At 42.8% G+C, this 24,585-nt stretch overlaps 2 protein-coding genes across 4 annotated transcripts; one reads left to right on the plus strand and one right to left on the minus strand.

The window, feature by feature from the left end:
- Positions 1-3,889: 3,889 nt before the first annotated feature.
- Positions 3,890-8,520, minus strand: LOC108065792 (microtubule-associated protein futsch). The gene is made up of 3 exons (XM_017153936.2): positions 8,285-8,520; positions 6,351-6,819; positions 3,890-5,606 (listed from the first exon to the last, which is right to left on the minus strand). The coding sequence occupies exons 1-3, from the start codon at positions 8,382-8,384 to the stop codon at positions 3,890-3,892; spliced, it is 2,286 nt and encodes a 761-aa protein (XP_017009425.2). The 5' UTR covers positions 8,385-8,520.
- Positions 8,521-11,316: 2,796 nt separating this feature from the next.
- frac (faulty attraction) lies at positions 11,317-18,353 on the plus strand. Of its 3 annotated transcripts, XM_070215455.1 has the most exons (10): positions 11,323-11,347; positions 11,719-11,843; positions 12,938-13,774; positions 13,838-13,960; positions 14,033-14,986; positions 15,557-16,510; positions 16,570-17,672; positions 17,735-17,837; positions 17,911-18,044; positions 18,107-18,353. In XM_070215455.1, the coding sequence occupies exons 2-10, from the start codon at positions 11,789-11,791 to the stop codon at positions 18,218-18,220; spliced, it is 4,377 nt and encodes a 1,458-aa protein (XP_070071556.1). In that variant the 5' UTR covers positions 11,323-11,347; positions 11,719-11,788; the 3' UTR covers positions 18,221-18,353. The 3 variants fall into 3 exon arrangements, with proteins under 3 accessions (XP_070071554.1, XP_070071556.1, XP_017009555.2); XM_070215453.1 differs by having other exon boundaries at positions 11,317-11,347; positions 11,722-11,843; positions 14,033-16,510; XM_017154066.3 differs by having other exon boundaries at positions 14,033-16,510.
- The last annotated feature ends 6,232 nt before the right edge of the window (positions 18,354-24,585 follow it).

Genomic DNA, 24,585 nt, shown 5'->3' on the forward strand with positions numbered 1-24,585 from the left:
TTATTTATTTATGCCCAAAACGTTTCATTTTCATTTTCATTTGGCTGTGGCCAAAGGGAGTCATCGTAGTTGCCGTTGTTGCTTTTGCTGTTTCTGTTGGTCTGAAACCTGAAAACTGGGTTACTGGCGCCTGTTTCGGGCTACAAGATCGTGTCATGCGATTTCTATCTTTGTGTGACTACGAAAGCGACAACTGCAACGTTGTCGAACTCTGAAGAAGAAAAACCCCGAGTATCGAAACAGAAAGAGCCGAATCCCACTGCCAGCGGAGAATGAGATCGTTGGGTAGTTCATTTTGGGATTGCAACTTAAACTGGGTACTCGGTACTGGGTACTGCAACTGCAACTGCGACCGTTTTGAAAACAAAAGTAAAGTGTTTGCGCCTGCGGCGTGGGCAGGGAATTGCCATCGAAATGGGACATATAGCGAGTCGATCTCTGACTCACAAGCGCCAGTCCTCGAGGCGGTAGCTCGAGCCTTGGGAGTGGGTCATTCAAATCTATCACAGATGTTTTCCCCCAGTTTTGGGTTTTGGGGGTGACGGGCGTGTGAATAGGGCATTCAGTGTTCCTTCTTGTTTTTGTAAGCAGAGCGAGAAAAAAACTTCTGACGTCTATAATACAATATTTATTATTTATAACATTTATACTATTTATTTATATTTATAGTAATTTAATAATATTTCTGGGAAAATCCCCTCTAGCATCCTTAGTAATTTATTCAAAGTCTAGGCATTTCTCTCTGTGCATCTGGCAATGTGTGTGCCGGGGTCCTCAGCAGTCGCCCAACAAAGTAGTCACGAATTAGCGCAGTTCACATGGGAATTCAGCGCGGGGGTGGGGGGATTTAGGGGGCATTGGGTAGGGCTAGACGCTAGACACACATGGCTAAGAATATGCAGCGGCGGTCCCAGCTGTTGACACACTCACACGCTCGTAGGAATGTATTCTGTTGCAACAGCGGCTGGAGTTCGTTGCCTAAGTCTTTTGTTTGGCTGACGCATGAGCGAATGAACTCGAGTGGCTGAATGTCCGGGCTGATTTATGCGCCTGGCCGCTCCACAGTCGCACCGCCTACGCACTCGCACTCGCATTTCCATTTCCATTTCCCTATTAGTAGTTCCAACACCCCGAGAGCCCAGTTATCAACTGATAAGTAGCTTATGTAATGGCCCACGAAAATGGGTTAAAAGTCGCTCTGACAGTTTAATTTGACACTTTTTGGAACCTCCGTCTTGGGTTGTGATTTTCGTCTCACTCTCACTCTTTCCTGCTGTCTCCGCTTTTGTTGGAGAGCACGGATGACAGAGTGCTTTTTGTTTTGGTATTTTCTTTCATATTTGCTTAACAAGATTGTGTGTATTGAATTGTCATTTCTCTTGACAATTTAATTTGGATTATGCGGAGGCTACTGAACACCAGCACGCTGCAGCAGGGAGTGCATGTCGGATAAAAGGCAGAGGTGAATAAGATTGGGTCACCGACTTAATATAACAACAACCATAACAACAGAATTTTATTACCAACTTAATTTTTTAATACCTATTAAAATTGTTATTTTAAAAATCTTATTTTAAATCGCACAAATTAATTATTGAATAGATTGTACTGTAGGTAAATAATTAAATGTGTTGCCAATTAGAATTCTAAATTAACAAAATAATGTTGATTTAATTTTTTTAAATAGCATCAATGGTCAGTTTGTGTGATTTTTAAGGTGAGTGGTAGAGGGCTTTTGCTATCTGACTTTGGCTTGTGGCCCGGGCACGTCGGCCAACTGGCCGACCGGCAGAAACAAAAGGCTCTGGCTCCGTCGAAACGCATTGAAGAAGTCACCAGCAGCGGGCAGCCAAGGCCCGAAAGCCGAGAGCCAAAGATTATTAATGGCCGGCCTCCTCCTGCATTTCCGTCTTGACCCAGGTTATGCAAAATGTTGGCAAAAGGCCAAACGAAAGCAGCCGAAAAGTAGAAATGTTTGCCTAACAAATGATTGCTATTTGCAGCCAGCAGCAAGTGCGTTGCCGCATTAGCTGGAATGGAAATGAAAAGGAAAGACATTAATTGAAAATCCAAAAAACTGTGAATATGCGCATGTGCACAGAGCGCTGTTAACTCGACGGGCTCTGTTAAAAGTGGTCGAAAAATGGTAAACCAGAAATTGGTCAAAACGAAACTGTAGCAGGAAGCTCTGTTGAGGCATTGTCTTCGGCGATTTCTTAGATTTTATCGCCGCCTGTTGCATAAACTTATTGATTTGCCATGCTCGCTGCTGCTGCTGAGCTGCCTGAGCATATAAACAAATCAGCTGCTGCTTGCCCCAAACAACAATTGCATAAATCAATTTTACACAGAAAATTTGCTGTTTCTCTCCGTTATTCGAGCTTCGCCGGCCCACAGTGCGTATGAATGGCACATGTAAATTTGATTAAAAGCACGTTTTACCACAGACTAACAAGCGACAAGAGGTATAACCAGAAAATGAAGTGCTAAAATGCATTTTCTGGCTCGCTGCTAATTTCCACTGTTTTCGGCAAAAAAAGATGACGCCTCCACTTTTGATAAATGAAAGTAAAAGTACGAACACTTGCACTTCATAGATCATTAGCGGTGGTTACTTTTTGTGCGTGGCTGTTGCGTTCAATGAACCAAGTGGCCATGCCAAAGTCATTAAAAATAGAAAACAAAACGAAACGAAACGGTACGAAACGAAGCCCATCAAAACTTGTTCTTTCACTTTCAATGTCACGCCACAGAGGCCGCAAAAGACCTTCAACTTTTGGACCCGCTCACCCCTGTGGGGCACTGTTTCTTCCGCCTGGGAATTAATTGCGGCATAAAGCAAACATTTTGCGAGTCAATGTACGTAATTTGAAAATCGTGCCAAAATAGATGCCATAGCCAAACTCAATTTGTGGTAGATGAGAGGGCAGCAGGTGCAGGGGGGAAAACTGAACACTAAACACAGGTAACACCCCCGCGAAAATCCAGGCAGATATATGTCTGCTGCTGGTAGTATCCACTGTAGTCATTTGTCTGCACGTCGCTTTGTTGGATTGTCTATTTGTTTGCCAAAAAGTGCCATGAAGACAACTCGTTGTTGGCCGAAAGCAATTTCATTTGCTGCCGCCGCCGCTGCTGCAACAAATTACTATCATTGCTGTTAATAGTTCATTAAGTCACGGACGGGAGATGTGGATGTGGAAGCCATGTGGAATCACGGCTACACGGAACGTGAAACCGTAAAACTTAAAATCGAACTCCAATCCTCCGCAACGAACCTCAAGTGGCAGAATAATTGAGTGAACGGCAAGATAAACATTTCAATTTCGTTATTAAGTCATCAATTAGAGGAACCCAATTCGGACTGCCGGGTGATTCGGTTTTGATTTGAACTCCCGAGAGGCAAATTGCCTGCCATAAAAGTTTCGCAATTAAAACGCTGCAATAACATTAAACATTAAACTTCTTGGTTTTTGGGTTAGTAGTTGATCGTTGGGCTCGATTGCTTTATTGCTAGTCCTGGGATTGTTTAGGATTTAACAATATATATACTTTCTTAACAAGTACTAAAAAGAGGTGGAAGTGTAAATAATTACCTATTGAGGCATATGGTTACTTAAACTAATTTACAAAAACTTTTTTCATATAACTAGGAATAACATTTACAGAAATTTGTATTTTATTTAGATCGCTAATCTAGGTTTTAACTCATTTAATTTAGAAATTGTAAAAGTAAAATATTTTTTTATGTTTACCATAACTCAATATTTCCAAACACTAATGATAAAATACTTTTTTTTTTAGATAAAAGAAAAATTTAAAGGTATATTTTAATCCCAAAATTTGTTTATATTTGATGACTCTAAATCAAATTAAAAAGCTATAACTCTTAATTTATAATAAACTCATTATAGCAAATATCGCAGCGTTCGAGTGTTTGATGGCTGGTCTCTGAGGATTTCAGGGAACTTCCTATCAATGGTGATGGTTTCATTTCTCTCCCAATTGTGCCTCCATACTTTTTTCGCATCACCCAAGGAGATGTTCTTCGAGAACTTAGAAGGGAGGCAGTGTAGGTGTGTTTGCCAGGACTACAGGATCTTAGCGAATGTAAAGTGGCTGTGGATCCCCTCAGGATTTCCAACCTGGCCAGAGCAGCCTCCAAATCGGAATCCTCATAGCCCTCCATTACCACCTGATCAGGTGACTGGGTAAAGGACTTTACACTAGGTGTGTTCAGACTGCTCAAAGGCTGAATTATCACATCTAAATTGCTGCTGTCTGAGGATTTGCCGCTGGAAACACGCGAAGCGGGTGGTGATGGCATCTTTGAGGTGGTAACCGCAGGGTCTTCTGTGTTTTGAGGTGTTTGAGGAGCAGAGGATAGATTTTGGTTTGTTGGGGTTCGAGTTACCTCACTCGGACTGATATCTCTCTGAGGTAGATGTTCCGAAGAAGTATGATGCTTTTTCGTTACATTTTCTGCTAGATCATGCTTTTCATTTGTTATTACAGGGCTTTTGTCTGCTTTATAGGAATCAAATTCAATATGCGACTGCTCTCTAGATAGTATTATTTCCTTTGCCAAAGATTCATTTCTTAGCGGGCTCTCATCTTTCTTAAAGGAATCAAATTCTATATAGGAGGGCTCTCTAGATCTAAAGACCTCTTTTGTTGAAGGTTTTTGTAATCCCATGGGTATTTTATTCGTTTTCAAGGACTTTAACTCCCTATAGGATGGTTCTCTGGAAGCTGTATTTATTGGTGGCCGAATTTCCTTAGATCCTCTTAAAGGACTCTTATGCGCCTTCATGGAATCGAACTCATTGAAAGATGGTTCTCTGGAGCGCACTATTTGCTTTGATAAGGGCTTGGAGATTCTTAATGGACTTTTATCGGCTCTGCGAGAATCAAGTTCCAGGTAAGACGACTCTCTGGAAGAACTTTTCTTGGAAGACTTTTCTCTTCTCGAATCCTTTGTTGGGGTTATGGGTTGTACTGCTCGGCGACTTCCAGTGCCTAGGAACTTCTCCCTCTCAGGTCGCAGGGACTGTGGAATGACCCCCGTGCTCATTCTGCGTCCTGCGTAACCGGGTTCCTCCGCCAAAGGAGTAGGTCTTCCTCTACCCCAACCGGAAATCCTTTCCGCAGGAGCTCTTTGGATACCAGAACCAATGCGAGTCGCCACCGGAAGACTGATGCGTTCGCGTTGGGGATTGAAATCGAAGGTCCTGGAGGCGGCATTCGAAAGTCTGGAACTGGAGCGGGAAATGCTGCCCGGCTGTTCGGAGCCCACGAACTTGGCGAACTCCCGCTGACCTCGACGAGTAGGGGCGGGTGTTATGTGACCACTGGACAGATCCGATTGGGAGGCACTCTGCGAGTTGCCACCGCTGAAGTGACCATCGTAGTGATTCGGCTTGTCCCGCAGACTCGTGTGATCCTGGTAAACGGAGAACTTGTTCTGGCTGTGGGCAAAACTTTCGTAGGGCTTGAACTTCTTGCTTTTGGCCAACTGATCCGCAAACTTCTCCCACTCGGTGGTACTGGGTCTCTGCTGCTCCTTATCCCTTTTATCCTTTCCCCTGCGACGAACTTTACGACTTCTGGAGGTTGGAGTGATTGAGTGTGTAGGGATTTGGGTGTGGAATAATGTGGGTGTTTTAGTAGCATTTCCTTTTTTTGTGGGGTGTGTAAATCGTTAAGTTAGTATGTGAGTATCTGTGTAAGGATGTGTTTTGCAAAACTTTAATTGATGAGTTTTTTAATTTATTAAATGTATTTGCTATTAAACTAATTTTTCCCATTTTTTAGTTAAATTTTTAAATTATTTTTTATTTTCCATGGTATTCATTAGATGGGAAAAAATTTATAAGGATTAAAAAATTCGATCTTATTTTAAACATTAAACATTATATTTTTTCCTAGTTTTGCAAAAACACACGAGTTCGGCTAACCGAACGAAATATTGATGGCCGTGTTAGATATTCAAAATATTACCACAAGACTTTGCTATTGATGTACTTGTTAGTTTGATTTGCTGAGGTCGCAAGTAAAGAAAGGCAGAGTATATGATATGTACATAGAAGTAGAGTAAGTTTATTTACAATTTACATACAAGTCAAGAAGAGAGGGAGAAAGACGAAAGTAATATGTTGATTAGGCTATAATAAATGTAGGTAAATATCGGGATACTACGACGAGAACTACGAATCATAAGCGAACGTTGCAGGTACAAACTAGGCGAAAACTTCGGGGTGCAGTGGCGCTACAGGTTACGGATTTGCGATGGGGCTACGGGGGTTACGGATTAGCGATGCATCAGGTGCTCTTTTTCTAGGCATACTTACTCCACGGGTGCGGTGGATCCGGATGCGGGAGCCTCGGCTGCCGGAGGAGCTGACTCTGTGGCAGGCGGGGCAGGGGCAGGTGCATCTGCCACCTGCGACACCTCGGCACTCAGCTCAACCATCTCCTCCAGCGTGGGCTTCGGACTGGGCGGACTCTCCTCCTCGTTTGCCAGAGCCCTTTCGATTTCCGGCTCCGGAGTCGAGGTCTTCAGGCTATCGGCATCATCTTCCTTTAGTTGGGGCGTTGGAGCCCGCGAAGTGCTCATGGTGGCCTCTCCCTGATCCGTTTTCGCATCGGATTCCTGCGGCTCCTCCAGATGCAGACCCTCCATCACCTTGTGCTTGGCCTCGTCCAGAGCCTGAGTGCCCTCCTTGAAGGCGTTGCCCAGCTCATTGGTAATTCCCGCCACCGCCGTGCCAACGGTCTCCTTGGCCGTGTCCAAAGTGGTAGTCAACGTCCCAGAAGCTTCTGCAAGGAGCAAGGTAAGGAAAGCACTTTCATTTGCCATTTTTCGAGAGGAGTGCCAGTGTGTAGTATCAAATAAAAACACCTCTTAACGAGGTAAAAAACTAGTGACGATCGCACCTTCGACATACAAAAGTTCTGATATCAACATTTGTGACGAAAAATTATTACACTCGTCATTAAATACACTTTCTAATATTTTCTCATTCGGTTCGCCCTAGCATACTATTCCAGCCTTTTAACCTTCACAGGCCGTTTCTATTGCAGAGTGCCGAATGAGAAAATTTTAGAAAGTGTAATTAATGACGAGTGTAATAATTGTTCGTCACAAATGTTGATATCAGAACTTTTGTATGTTGAAGGTGCGATCGTCACTAGTTTTTACCAAAATTTAAGGAATCTTAAGAGCTAAAAATTTTAAAGTTTTAAAGAAAATCGTTAGAGCTGTGTTTGAGAAAAATAAAATAAACTTAAAAATAAAGTTAAAAAAAAAATGGTTTTGTGCATAAGTTTTTAACTATTGCACATACATAAATAGTGGGGACGTTTATTGTACTTCAAAATACCTTTAACAAAAAGTAAATCACAAGTCTCTAGCTTTAGCTTCCCAAATTATGAGCTTACGAATAGTAATAGGATAGTAATAGGCTCTACTTATTGGTTTTAAAACTACTAGTAACTACTTTTTAATGTTTTATTATTTAAAAAAGTACTTCCCAATTTTAGTCAGCTTTAATTAATGGAGTTTGGCTCAGTGCACATGTACGTATAATATTTTTAAGTCAATATTTTGCTCTAATTCGTTGACGGCTCGGTCACGCAACCAAGTCGTTTTTCTTCATATGCGTTAAATAAATGTATAAAAATATGGTCGGGTGATGGCCATGGAGGCAGCTTTTACTTGCGACCCACTGCGGCAGAAAGGCGAAAAATCAGGCCGAAAGGTTCCGCGGCACGCATTGCGCTGGCCAATTGTCCTTTATTACGTGGCTTGTTATTATAATAATACGAAATGCGAGCACATTTATTACGTACATAGTACCTGGATGTATCGAATTTCTCTTTGGCATTAAGTGGGAATTTAGCTGCTTGTTGGTGGCCGTTAATTAACTGGATTTAATATTGATTGGAGCAAGAGGTCAAGGACTTCATCTTATCGACATACCAGTGCTTTGACTACTAACCAAAATTAGTTGTTACTAATTAAGCCTTAAATATTACCTTTAATCTTTTAATATATATAAGGATTGACATTTACCCGAAAAATCAAACTAATTTAAAACTTAGAAAATAAATATAGACCAAGGACTTAATTTCGCTGCATATTAAGTATACGCCCCGAATATCAAGTATACGCTCGCTGGCAGTTTGGAATTTCCCTTCGGCTGCACACTCTTAAATGTCATCTGCTGGCCAAAACCAACTAATGGTCAGCCCGGATTGGTAACACAAACACACACTCACACACCTTCTACGACGGCCTCGCCCTTCTGCTTGACATGGCTGGCGGCTTTCAGCATTTCGCTGCCCGCCGTTGCAACCATGGGAGTGCTGCTGGCACAGCCCATGACTTCTTCTCAATGCTCGCCAGACAACCGCCGAATCATGCCGATCGGACCGGGAATCGACCGGGAATTTGGATTGCTATAACAGCCGTCGAGGATTTATTAATATCGAATATGAATATGAATTTGGAATCAGAAATACGCCCGCCTTTGGTCACGAACTCAACGCAACTGAGCACTGACCCAAAACATTCGCTGCTAAAGTGAAGGGTCAGTTCGGCACTCGACCACCGTCGACAATCCCCTTTCATATCCCTGCCATTACCATTCGGTGGGCACGCAACAGGACCGGACCGTTCTGAGCTGGTCAAGACCCATGGAGCACTTCGAGCTCCACAGTTTGCATGTGCGTTTGCACTTCAAGTGAAGTCAAATTGTTGAGGTCATGCGCGTTGGGCGCACACTTACCATAGTCATAGTTAAAGTAGTTATAGGCCAGCGCTAAAAGGGTTCTAGGTCTGCACCGAAATAAGGTGGCATGTGCACGAGCAAGGGCTTAGACCAGGAAGTACCTGGTATTAAATAGTTTTATAATAAACATACCAATAAATATAGTATTTAAAGGAACTTTCAAATATTAAACCCACTTTAAATAAATTCTTCTAAACATATAGACAAGGAAATAATAATTATGTATTTCGTCATTTTGATGATGTTCTTTTAAGTTATAGGGCAATAAATAAAGTACTTTATGGAACTTTACAAAAATAATCAAAATTTTGATATATTTGGATTTTAAAATTATATAATTTTTATTTTCGCCATTTTGGCTATGTACTTTTAAGTTCTAATGAAATTCGACATCTTCAAGACATAGAAAAGATGAGTAAATCATTGACTTCTATTGTGTTCTGATCTTGAGAAGTTCTCCAAGACAGGTATACCCTCGTAACCTATGAATACCCGGCACAAAAATGAAAACAAAATAAGGGAAAGTGAAAAACAAGGTTCTAGATTTGTAATTCTGAGTGTGAGTGTGTGTTTTTGGTGTGTGTGGGGTAGCGTGTCCAGTTACGCTTCGTTCGCCCGATAGGTGGCGTGCATTCGATTCGCCAGCTGACGTGGGCTTGTGTGTTTGTCTGTTGGTCAATAAAAGCTCCACTCGGTTATTATTTTTAGAACGCTGCACGATGTTCAATTGTTGCTCTAATTTCCATATTCCATATGGGTTTTTGCCCGTGCCCATGAATGAAGCGAAATGTCCGGCCGGGTTGACAGTTTCAATCAGATAAGAGAGCTGCACTATCGATTCGGCATATTCTGTCGTATGCAAATGCTGATTGGGCTAGATTTCGTTGAGACCCACACCGCTCAGAGATGATCGTTGAGGGCCCTTCGAAACGATTGATTTTTGATTTATTTTGACTGAACACTTTTTGGCCATACTTTTTTTTCTGCAATCGATTGGCTCTCGGGGCGATGAATGCCTATTTCTGCCGTTCGGTGATTTATGTCAGTCAAGCAGTGACAGCGCTTTTCATGAGCCAATAAAGTTGTCCATGTCGCTTTGTCATATTCATATATCATGGCCGTACACCCGGCGACTTATGTCACATTCACATGGTCCACGAGAAACCCCCAATACAAAATCCAAAACTGGAGTATCGCATCGAGCAGAGCCTGCGCATAAACGAGGCCTAAGTGCGCGATCGAGAGACGTCGTTCGAGATGGTGACGGTGACAAAACACAATTTGGCCGGGCCAAACAAAACAGACCAACAGCCCAACAGACAGACAGACAACATACAAGTACAAACAAACCAGCTCGAAAAGTCGCATATAAATCAGCACACGCAGCTGGTTCATTAGACTCTCCACTCGGGCTCTTGGCGCTGCCATTTGGTTTGACATTAATTACATAAGCTAAGCGATGCTTAATTATGTGCTCAACAAAAGACCAAAAGTGCTCGAGACCCAGTCGAGCAATCTCGTGATGTAATGGCCTCCCCCATGCGAAAGTTTCGCCTCTTGATACCCTGCAAGTGTGGCGATTTCAGAAGGCTAATTAGTTTACTGATGATCTTTAAATGGCAAGTGGGTTCTCTTTGGAAATCCAATAGCTTATATGGTAATTAAGTTCTTCGTATGAATAAATATTTTAAATTTTATTTTACCAATTTTATGTTAAAAGAATAAGTTGACAATATAGTATTTAGGTACTTACCAAAGCCTTAAACATTTTATGTTTTCTTTAATATTATAATTTGAGCAAAGGTTTTTAATACTTAAATCTTAAAAAGTGTTGAGCATGTGTTATTTATAAAGCTGCCCTAATCTTTATGGCTTCGCCCTTCTTTATTTCTTAGCATAGCCCATGTCTCATAAATATGCTGTTGCAATAAAAATATACATACCAAATGTTGGGTCAAAGAAGTCAAAATTAAAGAAGAAAGGTAAGAAGATGTCTTTCTATAAGGGTGGAATACATATCTAGCAAGTGTACGTAAATGTTTTAGGCTGTGTGGCATTAAAATTAGTGCAACAGGTAATTATTGGTGAAAAAAAATAAGAGTGTATTATAATGTATGCGCTGTACCTATTGTATTGTATTTAATTACGCTTAATTAAAAATCACTGCTTGATTTTCCGGATGATTTAGCGTCTTACTTTTGTATGACTTTGCCAGCTAATATAAATAAGTTTTAAGACTACCGCATTTGACAGCTGCTGAAGGATCAATGCGATCAAGTTCAATGGATGACGGAACCTCATTAATTCTCGCAGCCCAATGCTAATGATAATACCATCAGTAAAAATAGCTTCCCTCCTTACATCCCCCTCTAGTGACATTTGTGCGCTCTCGCACTAATTTGCTTTATGATATCAATGAAATATCTGAATATATATACATATCCACCCATAAACTTATATATATCTTTGGAGACACGGAAAATCTGTGTGTTCCCTTCGAGAAAAGTCTGAATTTCTTTGGTTCCTCAGTCTTGCCTGGGCTCTCGACAGAAACGGTGCGTTTTTCTAAAATAAAAAGTATCTATATTTTGTTCTCCATAAAACTACGAAAATATATATAGAGATTGTTATTTCATTTTTTAAAACAATTAAAGTAATTGTATACTCTGTGGACTCTTTTTGCCAAAAGTTCTTGTGTTTGGTGTAAAACTGTCCCTTTACTTCGATGAAATGCTTGTGAATATATGTAAAAAGTGTTGAACATGTGCTATTTATAAAGCCGCCTTAATCTTAATGGCCGTGCTCCTCTATATTTCTATACATATATAGCTCTTGTCCCATAAATATGTTGGAGAACAAATAAAAAAAGAAACGAATGACGTGAAATTTTATTAATGTCTTCTTTTTTATAAAATTCGAACCGAAGAAGTCATCGGAAGTGAGAGTGGAAAGGTGTGAAGAAGCTGTTCTACAAGGATCGCATATAGGGCTGCAGAATGTGGGCGGCGAAATATGTTTTATGCGCGCTAACATGCGTTGCATTTGCTTCAGGTAAGTGGGGGCGGACATCTGAAATATTTCATTTGAGGAAAGGGAAATTTATTGGATAATTTACAAGGAATTTTGGGATTATAAAAGATTATTATGGTTTCGACTGTGTATCTTCAGATTATATCGTTCTACAATTAGAATGGAATTCATCGTTTGGGTGTTACAAAACTTTTTTCCTTTTTAAATAAAGTTGTTCAAAAATGAAATCTTATTCATTTATGTAGGTATAGAATAAATTTTAATTAAATTCGCTTTTTGGTACATTTTAATGTCAATTCCAATTTAATTTTATCAACTGCTGAAAATACATGATTCATTTCAAATGTGTTCTTAAAATTAATTCAATGAATACATGTTTATTTTTTTTAAAATTTGACCATAAAATCTATCTATTCATTTTTGTAAGACAACTTTTCCTTTTTTAAAATTTTGATCTATACATATAACCATAAAAACGTCCACAAAATGGCCACAAAAACCATTTGTCTTAATAGCTAATGGAACACATATGTACATTTTTATGGCACGTTCTGCCGATAAAATTATTGTCATATAGCTATGACTCGGGCCACCTTTTACCTAAACAAAATATTACTCATCCATTCACCGGCCGGCTTCCTTGAAAAATGAAAAATATACAAAAAATACGATCGTAAATCAAAGCAAAGAAAATCCCAAAATGAAAACTTTAACTGTCAAAAAAAAGCGGGAAAAGTGAGATGGCAGTGAAAAATCTTTTGGCAACGATTCAACTGATTGATTCACCTAGTTTTTATGGGTTTCCCCCTAGGTAGTCGAAAGTCTAGAACTGTATTTGAGGGTCTTTTATTATATCTGGCTGAGTGAGAACAGCTGTTGGTGGTATTAAGCAACACATAAATTGTTTTATTGCTGACGGATTATGGTCAGAAAGTACTATAGCGGATATAAAAGCTTTTTGTGTATAAGTTTTGGGGATTGGTTTTGTATTTTAGAACTTATTATAAAAGAAAGTGTTTTTAAGACTGTATGTTCTTTTTTAATTAGCCATTTAATTTTACTGCCCTAAACTTAATCCAGATTTCTTATAAATTAATTTTCTAATCCCTTTTTAGCTTCTCCTAGTGCGGAGAGGAGAAGGAAAAATATTATGAGTATTCCTGAGGATCCCAAAGTTCCTCTGTCCCTGGCGCCAACTTTGGACATGAGCTGCTCGGCGGCCAATGTCCTTCCGCCGGAGATCAATCATGGAAAGGTGTCCCTCTTCGACCGACGCCGAAGGGGTACCAAGGTTTTCCTAGTGGCCTTTTTCATCTGCAACGAGAGCTACGAATTCGAAAACGGAAACACTCAAATGTTTTGCTCGAACCAGAAGTGGGTGGGTGAAATACCAACCTGCATTCCCGAGCCGGATTATTCAGAGCCTGAGGAGGAAGTTGAGGAAGAGGTTGGAGAGGATGACTTAGATGAGTATGAGACGATCCCCAATGATGATATCGAGGAAAGCGAGCTTGATGTAAATGAAGAGCAAGTGGGAAATGATAGGGAACCACCACCGCCACCTCCGCCACCGGTAAAGGAAGATGACTTGTCTCTAAGAGCAGCCAATTCCAAACCAGAACCGGAAATCGTTATTAATATTCCATCGGAACTTCCTCAAGAGTCGAGTGTTTCAACTTTCCAGGCCGAAACTCCCCTGAAATCAGAAAACGAAACTTTTGTTGAAATTTCAAATGAATCTGAACCTACGAATACCGGAAACGAGACCCCCCGGAAACCCACAAAAGATCCCTATGAGCCGACCTTCTTGGACAACAACTGTGGGGAGGATAATGGCGGATGTGAGCAAATATGCCGGCGATTGCTCTACCCAGATGAGAACCAGCCCATACAGAAATGTGATTGCCAAACGGGCTACACTCTGAATCCCAGCGATTATGCCACCTGTCTTGGTGGGTGTTTGCTATTTTTTGAACATATTAAACATGTTACAAACTGATATAACCTTTTTTCAGATATTGACGAATGTCAGGAGTCGAATGGCGGTTGCTCGGAAATTTGCGAAAACTTGCCTGGGGAATACAAATGCAGCTGTCAGGCTGGTTATTATATCGATGCTTCTGGAAAATCCTGCGAGGGTATGTAGAAGAAAATATGGGAAATATTTAAAGGATAAAGCAAATCATTTGTATTTATCTCATTATTTATAGACATCAATGAATGCGCCAACCCTGAGCTGTCTTTGGACTGCCAAGGTGATTGCGAGAATCTTCCCGGTTCCTATCAGTGTGTGAAAAAAGTGGAAAAGACCGACTCCACTTTGGTGGTGGAGACTCCCGCCGAGGAGGACAACGATATTCCGGTGGAAGTTTCCAAAATCCCTCCTGCGAAGAAGTCATGTAATCCCGGCTTTGAACTTTCTGTCGATGGTAGTGAGTGTCTGGATATCAACGAGTGCGAGGTGAAGGGTCCCGAAGACCTGAGTTCCAACGCCGTGTGTCAGCAAAATTGCGAGAATACCATTGGATCCTTCCGTTGTAGCTGCGGTGAAGGCTATCATCTGCTCGAGGATCAGCGGAGCTGCGCCTTGGACAGCTGTTCCGATCTGGAGAATCCCCAGCTGAACCGCACTCGCTGTGCCCACAAATGCGAAGATCTACCGGAAGGAAGCTACCAGTGCACGTGTCCCAAGGGCTATGAGCTCGCCGAGGATCTGCGTTCCTGTTTGGTGCAGGAATCCCCTTGCTCCAAGGACAAGGGAGTCGAGAAGTGCTCGCCGGGAAGCTGTTTGGCCAGCGAGGACAACACCAGCTTCAGTTGCATCTGCCCAACTGGCTACCGCAGTGAGGTGTTCAGTTGCCAGGACATCGACGAGTGTGCCGAGGAGACGCACCTGTGCAGTCACAGCTGCCGGAATACCCCCGGTGGCTATGAGTGCCTGTGTCCCGAGGGACAGAGCCTGGTCGAGGAGTACACCTGCCTGGCCGAGAATCTCTGCGAGGTGAACAACAATGGCTGCGAACAGATCTGCCTGACCGCTCGAGGAGGAGCCTGCTCCTGTCGCGAGGGATTCCGCCTGAGCGCCGACGGCAAGAGCTGCGAGGATGTGGACGAGTGTCTGGTGAAGAACGGGGGCTGCCAGCAGGTGTGCCGCAATCTGCCAGGTTCGTATGGGTGCCTCTGTGCCGCGGGCTATGAGCTCCTCAAGCTGGATGGCCTGCGGGGCTATTGCTTCGACATCGACGAGTGCTCAAGGGGAACCCACGAGTGCAGCGATGAAAAGCTTTGCGAGAACCTCAATGGTTCGTACACCTGCCTCTGCCCACCCGGCTATGCCCTGGGTTTGGATAACCACATCGCCACCACCTCACCTAACACCTCATTCTCTCATGAATCCACCTCATTTGAACCTTCATCTTCATGCTTGGACATCGACGAGTGCTCGCTGGCCAATGGGAACTGCTCGCACTTTTGCCAAAACGAACCAGGTGGCTTTCAGTGCATCTGTCCCTTGGGCTACGCTCTCTCGCAGGATATGCGCACCTGCGAGGACATCGACGAGTGTAGCGATGAAAATGGCCAGTGCTCGCATCTCTGCTTGAATCAACCGGGGGGCTATGCCTGCGCTTGCGACGAGGGCTACGAGCTAACCTCCGATGGCTTCGGTTGCTCCGACATCGATGAGTGCTCCCGGGACTATGGAAACTGTAGCCACATCTGCATCAATCTTCTAGGTTCCCATGCCTGTGCCTGCGAAAGGGGATACGAGCTGGGCAAGGACAAGCAGAGCTGCCAGGATGTGAACGAGTGCGCGGGTCTCCTCTCCGGCGGCTGCTCCCACGAGTGCATCAACAAGGCGGGCACCTACGAATGCGGCTGCCCCTTGGGCTACGCCCTCAACGAGGACGGACGCACTTGTCGTCCCGCCCTGGTGGGTTGTCCACCGGGCACTCGGCGATCCTCCGAGGGCTGTACTCCCATCAAATGCGATGTGGGTTTCACTCTGGGATCGGACGACAAGTGTGCGGACATCGACGAGTGCCTGGTGAAGAACGGAGGATGCTCGCATCGCTGCTCGAATAGCGAGGGTTCCTTCAAGTGCAGCTGTCCGCCAGGCTATAAACTAGGTGATGATGATAGGACCTGCGAGGATATCGATGAGTGTGCTCCGGGCAAAACGAGTTGTGTCAGCGGAAAGTGCATAAACGAGATTGGTGGCTTCCGCTGCGAATTCCCCAAGTTCCCGGATCTCCCAGAGATTCCTTCAGTCTCGGAGTTGCCCAAATCGACTCAAACAGAATCAAGGAAACCCAAATATCCAGATTTTAACGAGTTGTCCAACCACATACCTGAAAAGCCAAAATATCCAGCTGTTGTGCCCATGCCAGAGATTCCAAGGCTTCCTCCCTCTCTTGATGGTATACTCAGAACCAAAACACCTGACTTTAAAATTCCTGAGCTGCCCAAGAGTCCGGAGGTTAATCCGATACAACCCAGGGATCTCTGTCCTCGATTCCAGGCGCCACGAAATGGCAGGTCGCACTGCAACAGGTATCGCCATAAGCAGAAGCACTTCTACAACAGTCGCTGCCGAATTACCTGCAATCCGGGATACGTTCGTCGGGGTCCGGAACTCAAAAGCTGTGGCGCCAATGGAATTTGGGAGGGTCCAGAGACCCGCTGCGTGGGTGAGTAAATAGTAAATTAAATCTTGTTCTGGATTTATATATTCCTTAACTCTTTTCAGCTATCAATCAACATCGTGCTCAGACTCCTGGAATCTGTCCTGCCCTCAAGCCCGCTCGCAATGGATTTATCCTACCGGCTAGCTGCACTCAACAACCATCCAGATTTGGAGACGTTTGCCAACTTACTTGCAATCCCGGCTTCGTTCCCACCGGATCCATGCTGGCCTCCTGCATGATGTGGCAGGGTTGGTCCTTCGGCACCGATCTCAATTGTCAGCCAATTGATAGATCTGTGTTCGGAAACAGTCTGTTCTCTACCCCGTGGAATTCTCCGATAAAAGTGGCACCGCCTCCAACGCAGCCACCTAAACCCTATATTAAATGTCCTGAGGATGTGGTGATCTTACTACATCCCGGTGAGCAGAAGGCTCACGTAACTCTTCAGAGACCGGAAACCAATATTAAGAATCCCCACTTGGTTGTCCATCCCTCGTGGGCGAGTGAGCTTGAAGGTCATTTGCCAGCTGGTGTTCATAAGGTCGACTTTAAAGTCTTCCATTCGAACGACCAAACAGTCGGATGTAGCACTACAATCACTGTTAAGCCTGCAGATACAAGTTCCCTTAGTTTTCCCTATCAAAGATCTTCCCTCCCCAGACCAGCTCCATTCGCCACCCTAGCCACTAGCAGTTCCTCTTCATTTTCACCATCTAGACCCTTTGAATCAGCTTCCTTTCCCACATTTTCAACACACAGTTCCATTCGACAGTCGCCATTTGGAAGTAGTAGTTCATCATTTGCTGGGTCATCAGTTCAGGCCAACCCAGAACCCCTTTCTCTGGAGTCAGCTCCCAAAACAGCCCCATTTAGCACATTTTCCAGCCACAGTTCACTTCGGCAACCCGAATTTTCTAGTTTTGACTCCGCAGATACTGCGCCATCATCTTACTCCAGTCTGGAACCCCTTCCGCAAAGATCAGCCAAGCTAATTAGCCCTGCTCCCACTCGTAGTGAAAGTACTCGAGTGGATTTGGGATCCGATACCACAAACTACTGCCCACCCTCCATTGAAGTCTATCTGAAGGAGCATCAGAACTTGCGATCGATTGTCTGGGATGAGCCGCGATTCGCGGGAAAACTCCTGAAGATCTACAAGTCACATGTAAGTTGGGTTGTCGTTTGGAATCCCTGAGACAGTTAAAAATTTATGATTACCATTTATAGTTCCCTGGTGCCTTGTTTAAAGCTGGAGATCACACAATCAAATACGAGGCCACCACCACCGATGGAAGAACTCTAAGCTGCACTTTCATTATCTATGTCAAACGTAAGTAAATAATACTTACAACTTACTTTTAATGAATGAATTATTTTATAATTTAATAATTTTATTTAAATAGATGCAAAGCCCAGTCCTCCACCTACCCAGCCAGAGATCAATTTTGACTCAGAACCCTTTGCTCTCCCTGAGGCTCCTGGGACCTATGTCATCTGCCCGGATAAGGAGCCAGTCCTTGTGACTTCTGATCAATCCGTAAGTCTGACTTACTTACTGCTTTTCTAAATCTTAATATGATATTTATTCTGAATTTGTAGGTTGAGCTGCCCGTTGGATGCACTTTAAAGAACGTGCGTCCGCAATCGAGTCCCCAGAAACAATTGAAACGAGGGAAACTCACTTCGCTGTGGCATCATTATACCAATTTCTGATGTCTGTAACTATTGTGTAAAATATATACACACGACTATCTGCTACGTTGTGTGTACTAATTGATGCGCAATTTATACAAATATTTTTGTACGACTTTTGTATGCTTACTTTAAATAAATACTTTTAAAATAATGTGGTCATTTGTTTAATATTTTAAAGATATTTACATTTAAATGAAAATAAATGGAAAAAAAGACACCATACCAGAAACATTTTTTGGTTGAATTGTTGAAGAATTAAATGAATGTATACCTTTTAAAGTACAGTAAACGATTTCTTCCCCCAGTAAAATCAGTTAATATACCTATAAGATTTGGATGTCTCTTCCTAAAGGGTATGCGATTTTCGATCTTCTTTTGCCACTTTCGCACTCCCAATATTGTGTGGTGTTCACTTTCAATTCAGCCAAGAATAATGGCAATTGTGAGACAGGTAAACAACGTACGGGCTGTCAGAGGGACGGCCTGCCAGACGGCTTCCCTGGCAATTTGTATGGGTCTTTGTCTTTGGCGACAGCTTCCTCAAACACGCTGTTGAACTTGGCGGAGATCGGCGCTGGGATTTGGATTGAGTTGGAGCTGGCAGCTCGGGGAGGAGCTGCTCCGTTTGGGGTCTATTGCACAAGGCGGCACTTGGCGGGTGTTTTGGGGACCACCTTGGGCATAAATTGTAATTATGCCTGCCACCGCGGCGGACAATAAATCTCAAAGTATTTATCGTGCAACATGACAGAAGTGGGTCGGACCTGAGAGCTTGAGCCCGAAACCCAAGCCCAAACCCAAAAATCCATGATATTTCCCTGCTCTTTATTTCCAACCTCTTTTTGCATACGACAAGCGAAAATAAAACATTTACAATATTTACCAGCTACAATAGCATTTTAAATGCAGTTATGACTAAATGCAAAAGTTATTTTGATGTTGAATGCCTTTGTGGGGGCTGTCGCTTAAAATTGTGCGCATAACTTGGAACATGAAAAGTTACTTAGAGTCGGAGTTTGCGGGGCCTTTAATTAAAAGCGACAGGTTTCGAGACATTTTACTTTGAGATCGTGTTGTTTGCTTTGATGCCGTTGTTGCATTCGAAGTTGCAGTTATTGTAATTACATATGGCGATGTCCAGAGCCCGAGAGCCGCACCCATATCGAAGACCGCTGACCCACATTTCGGGGCTCCACTTGGACTTTGAAGATGCAAATGGAACCGCATCGCATCGCATCGCCTGGCATCGCATCGCGATCGCAGACGGCGCCAAATTTATGTAATCAAAACCAACCCAAATGGATGCCATCGAATGAAATTGCCAGCTTGGACTTAGACTTATGCTGGGATTGGGATTGGGATTTGGATTCGAATTTGATGATGTCAGCGGCGGCAGAAGACAGAAGGCAGGAGCAAGCCAAGTCGGAGGCGGCAGCAACCCAAAACCCAGCCAAAAAGGTTATCAATATCCCAAGATCTTTTGTGTAAAAGTTGGCAAATTTCACTCGTAATGCAATCGCACGCAATGTGTCCACCTCTCGAAACTGAAAATAGCCAAAGTTGAGTGTTTGGCCAAAGGGAAAGCCACGGGCTGAGATGATTTCGAATCTTTAATTATAGCGGCGAGTATGTGTGGAGCATAAATCATATTGACACTTGGTCTTAATTAAAGGCAACCTACAAAGCCGAGTTCTAGTCGGGTTCGTTATTCCTTTTTTTTTTGTAGAAAAATCATAAATCAATGCGGTGAGCAAGCAAACTAATAAAATTCAATTTGTAATCAGAAACCTCTGCAACGCCCTGCAAAACGAGCTGGCAGACGAGGCTTCATTTCAATCAGCAACAGTTAGAACCCACAGAACTAAGAGAAGCATAGAATAGAGGGGGTCTCGCTTTTGACTTCCAAGAATGCAGCTGTTCTACGGCCGAGACTCCAGCTCCATCACCATCTCGAAAACCCATAAAAATGAACATGCCAGGCACTACAGCACAGGCTGTCAGAAAGCCAATGCCGCTGCTCCCCAGACGGCTACTCACCAAATCCGAATCCGAATCGGAAAACAACTATAAACACGATGAGAACAACGCGGACGGGCTGAGTGTTGGCTCTTTGGAGTGACGTTTTGGGCCTGGCTTTGGCAGACAGAAGAACAAAGTCGGCGCCGAAGTGCCCATGGGCCTAGAGACGGTCGAAATCGGAGCGTGAGAGTTATAGTTATGATCTCGTCTCGTGATTTTCGCCTGGGATCCCGAAAAGCACTTGTGCCTGCCAAAAGTGATCGTTCTGGGTCAGTCGAAGGGTACCGAAAAGTGGGTGAATGCCAAATTGAAATTGATACATATATTTAGACAGTTAAATTTAGCACTGAAGTGTTCTAGGAAAAGTGAAGCCATGGGTTCTTGAAAGGGGACTTACATTACTAAAAAATAAACATTGTAAAAAAATAAAAAAAATAAATTTAATTATCATTTTATTATTGCAGAAATATATGAATAAACATAAATTTTAAAAATCAAATAGGAAAACATTTGCTATAATTTAATAAATATAACATAATTAAAAAAATGAAGCAAAATTAAAGAATAAATAGTTTTAGAAGAAGCTTCGATTTAATTTTAATGTGGGATACAATTCTTCCTAGTTTGATATTATAGATTGAACCGAACTTGACCGATATTTGATCTCCTTAAAGCCAGTTCCGCTCCCAACTTTTTGAATTGATTCCCATCCAAATTCAAATCCGGAGCTTGTCAGTCGGCCATCTCTAGCCGCTGGCTTTTGGGGTCCATGACGAGCTTCATTCCAATTCATTTCGGCCGGTTCCATTTGGCTGTTTGGCCCGCTTTGTTTGCGCCGTTAACCTTGGGGGCACAGCAGCCGACCGCGACCGTCAAGAAGAGCAAAAAACAAAACAAAAAAACACAAAAACAGGCGCAAAAAATTGGCAAAGAAATGGAATACGAAATACCTGGCGTAAAGAAGAAGATTTGCATGCCACCTGAGTGGGTGGTTGGGGGGAAGTGGAGTGCCAGAGTGATTGACATGGCTCAAGTTGGCTTTTCTTTTTCAATTTGCCAAAGCGAACCGCAGTGCCATTTGTGGGTCAGGGTCAGGATGGCAAATGTCAAAGCGACCGCAGATGCACACATGGCCCAGGCATTTCCCCACCAGGTAACTACATATGTAATTGCTTACGCACGCGACCATCGAACGCGTTGGATTGCCATTGCCGTGCCGCCGTATCCACATCCATTCCACATCCACTTTCTTTACAATTTATTTTGGTTTATGTATTTATCGCTTCTCGCTAATCTCGCAATGCGGCAGCCACCGGCAATCAGCGACGGTGACAGTTGGGGCAACTCCCACAAAAAGCCAAGCCCAAGGAGCAAAAAAGCAGCGCTATGGCCACAAAAGTCGCCTTGCGTTCCGTCGCATGATTTATGGCGCGTAATTTGCGTGCGCATGCGCAAATTGCGCCATAACCTTTTGCTTTTGCAGCACTGGCATGGCTTTCCTCGATTCCAGCAGCTTCCTGCTGACAAATGAGCCGCCTCCCAATCAGTTTAACCCACTGAAGTTGGGTTCTTGGTGGCGAGAAAGAAAGTTCTACTGAAGAACTCTGAAATATGTGACTTTTTAGGATGCATATTTGTACTTTGGCCTAGTTTAAGTTAAAGCTAAACCACAAAAATGCTGGACAAAGAAAGAGATTACCTGTCTGTTAATGCCTGTCACAGGTGTGGGTATTTTGTAAAAAAAATAGTCTTGCTGTAATGGATAGTATTTTTTAGAAATATTCTTTCAAAGAGAAAATCTTAGTAGCAACCTAAAAGATTATTACTATATTTTTGAAACTGGTAAAAAATCTTATTATTATCTTACAAAACTATTTAAGTTTATTATTATCATATAGAACCTTTTACGTAACATTTCTAGTATTAAATGGTATTTGTTTGTCCAATGAGTACTACTGATATTTTAAATATTATACCTACATCAACTCTATCAACTCTGAGCTCCAGTATTTTTCTATGATTAATCTGTAAAAAGTTGAAAACGCCTTTAAATTTGTAGACATTTCCCACATTTGTGTGTGTCACATTCAATGGGTTAATAGTGCCGCAGTGAAAGAGTTGAAAAGTGTGTCACTTGCATTCTTTCGGGTTTGTCTCGAATTACTCGACTTGCAACCGGCCATCGATAACTGAATTTGAGGGAATGGGATTCCGGGGAATGGGAATCGGCCGACTGATTTATAATTTCATTGAACTATTACCGGAGCGACAGTGTTCGGGGGGACAGCGCTCGCCAAATTGATTAACAATCAAAATAAATCAATACACAGCCTCGGAGCGAGAAACGTCAAAAATCGCAACGAGCAAATTGCAATTGCAACACTTTCGCTGTAGATTTTGTTTTTCACACTTGATTTACATTTTAAATTGAAAAGGCTAACCAAAGCCGAAACCCAAAACCGAGCCGAAAAACGAGCGCTGAAAACTGAAACCCAAGGCGGGGAGAAAAAAAAGGAAAAAGCAAGAAAAATATAAGAAATACGAAATTTCCAGCCGGCGGGCATGAAAAGTGCAAGACGAATTGGGCGACATTGTCAGGCGGCGGGCAGAGTTGAGATTGTTGCCTGGATTTGGGGCATGTGCAGGCCACTAACGCCCGTCCACGAACCAAAAATCCAAAATCCCGTCCCAGACGTGGCAGAAGACGAAGACGAAGACCCCAACCCCGGGGTCTAGACGGTGAAGCCCCAAGACCACCTGATACCACCATGATAAAGAGATCAATGGCAGAGACGACCACTTCGCACAGGTGAAATGTCAATTTGCCGCACAGCCGAACCACGTAACTCAAGTCTTAATCGTCCACGCCATAATGCTGTTAAGCCGTCTAATTGAAGTTTCACTTTTCCCTGACTGCCTGACTGCCTGACCTCTGTGCAGATACATTAATTATCTGTAATGAACGTTTACACTTATTTATTGGCATTAAATCATCGTTTAACGCGCTTTAAGCATGCACTCTTCGCCGGTCCAGAGGTTTACTCTGTTCGGTTCCGTTTTTCCTCGAACGGCCTTCGAATGCGTCTGCCTGTTGCGATACGATCCAGAGAGATATATACAAATATATAATGCCATCTCAGGATGGATATGCATGCCAAGTGGCCGCAAATTACAGTCGAGGACGCTTCCGTTTTCTTTGTGCCGGCTGCCCGCTTGCTGCGTTTCTAAGCGGAATGAGACCGAGACCCCTTGATAATGCCGAACCGGAGTTCATTGGCATTTTGTGCCACATAACAAACGCCAGGCACTTAGTAATGAGTTATGAGCCACCAGGCAGCCAGTCAGCCAGTCAACTAGTGAACACTGGATCAACGCCGATTGAGTGGGCATTAACCTGCCATGGGAATCGATGGGTGGTACTGAGTGCAGGGCTGAACTCAATTATTGGCAGCTTCTACAGAATTGGGCTACATATCCTTTGCAGAAAAGCAATGGATAGTCATTGTTTGTTTTGCGGTGATTTATAAGATTTTCTAGAACTATGCAACATGATTATTTTTAGGAAGTATGACAATTTTTTAAGGAGGTTTACTAGTTTAAATTTTAAACTTTTAAAAAAGCTTTCTATCTTAACATTGTTTGCAAAAAAAAAAATAGATAATGTAAAAATGTAATAAAAATAATTTTTTATTGGGTAAGTATCCAGATAAGTTTACTTGTTTACTTGTTCGAAATGTAATTTAATCTTACAAAAACTTATGAGTTCTATACATAAAAACACTTATGAAACCCATTTTAGCTGATTATCATCATTTATTATGTGGGTCCAGTTCCTTAAAAATTTAAGTAAAAGAAGTAATAAGGAAGCATTCCAATCCACATTCCACCAGATCCGGGGCCACTGTGCCGATTTTTCGAGTGCTTATCTGGCTAATCAGCCAACTCCCCACATTGGCGATGTCATCTCGAGACTCGAGCCGACTTCGTTATGAGGTTTGCCATGTTTTATGTATGTGCCTAGTGCAAATCAAATATTTAATGGTTAATTAATTGAAAGCGGTGGGGTGGCAGGCGGAAACTGGAAACTGCCAGATTCTATTATGATGTTGATCGAAGATTGGCCAATGCGATGTGGGAGTGGGGCCATGGCCGTGTCAAATGGCCAAATGAAATGCCATTTCTGAGCACACATATTTGTTTCTCTTAGCCACGTTACTTGGCGCTGGCTAATTGCAGACTGCTTGGCATCGGGCATCCTATAAAAGCTTAACGCTCCGCTGCATAAATATGTTTATGCGGCAGTGGAGGAAAAACAGTGGTAAAAAGTCAAATGGTGCATGTTGAACACCCACAAAGCATAAATA

This window comes from Drosophila takahashii, chromosome 3L, assembly GCF_030179915.1.
Source record: "Drosophila takahashii strain IR98-3 E-12201 chromosome 3L, DtakHiC1v2, whole genome shotgun sequence".
Lineage (NCBI taxonomy): Eukaryota > Metazoa > Arthropoda > Insecta > Diptera > Drosophilidae > Drosophila > Drosophila takahashii.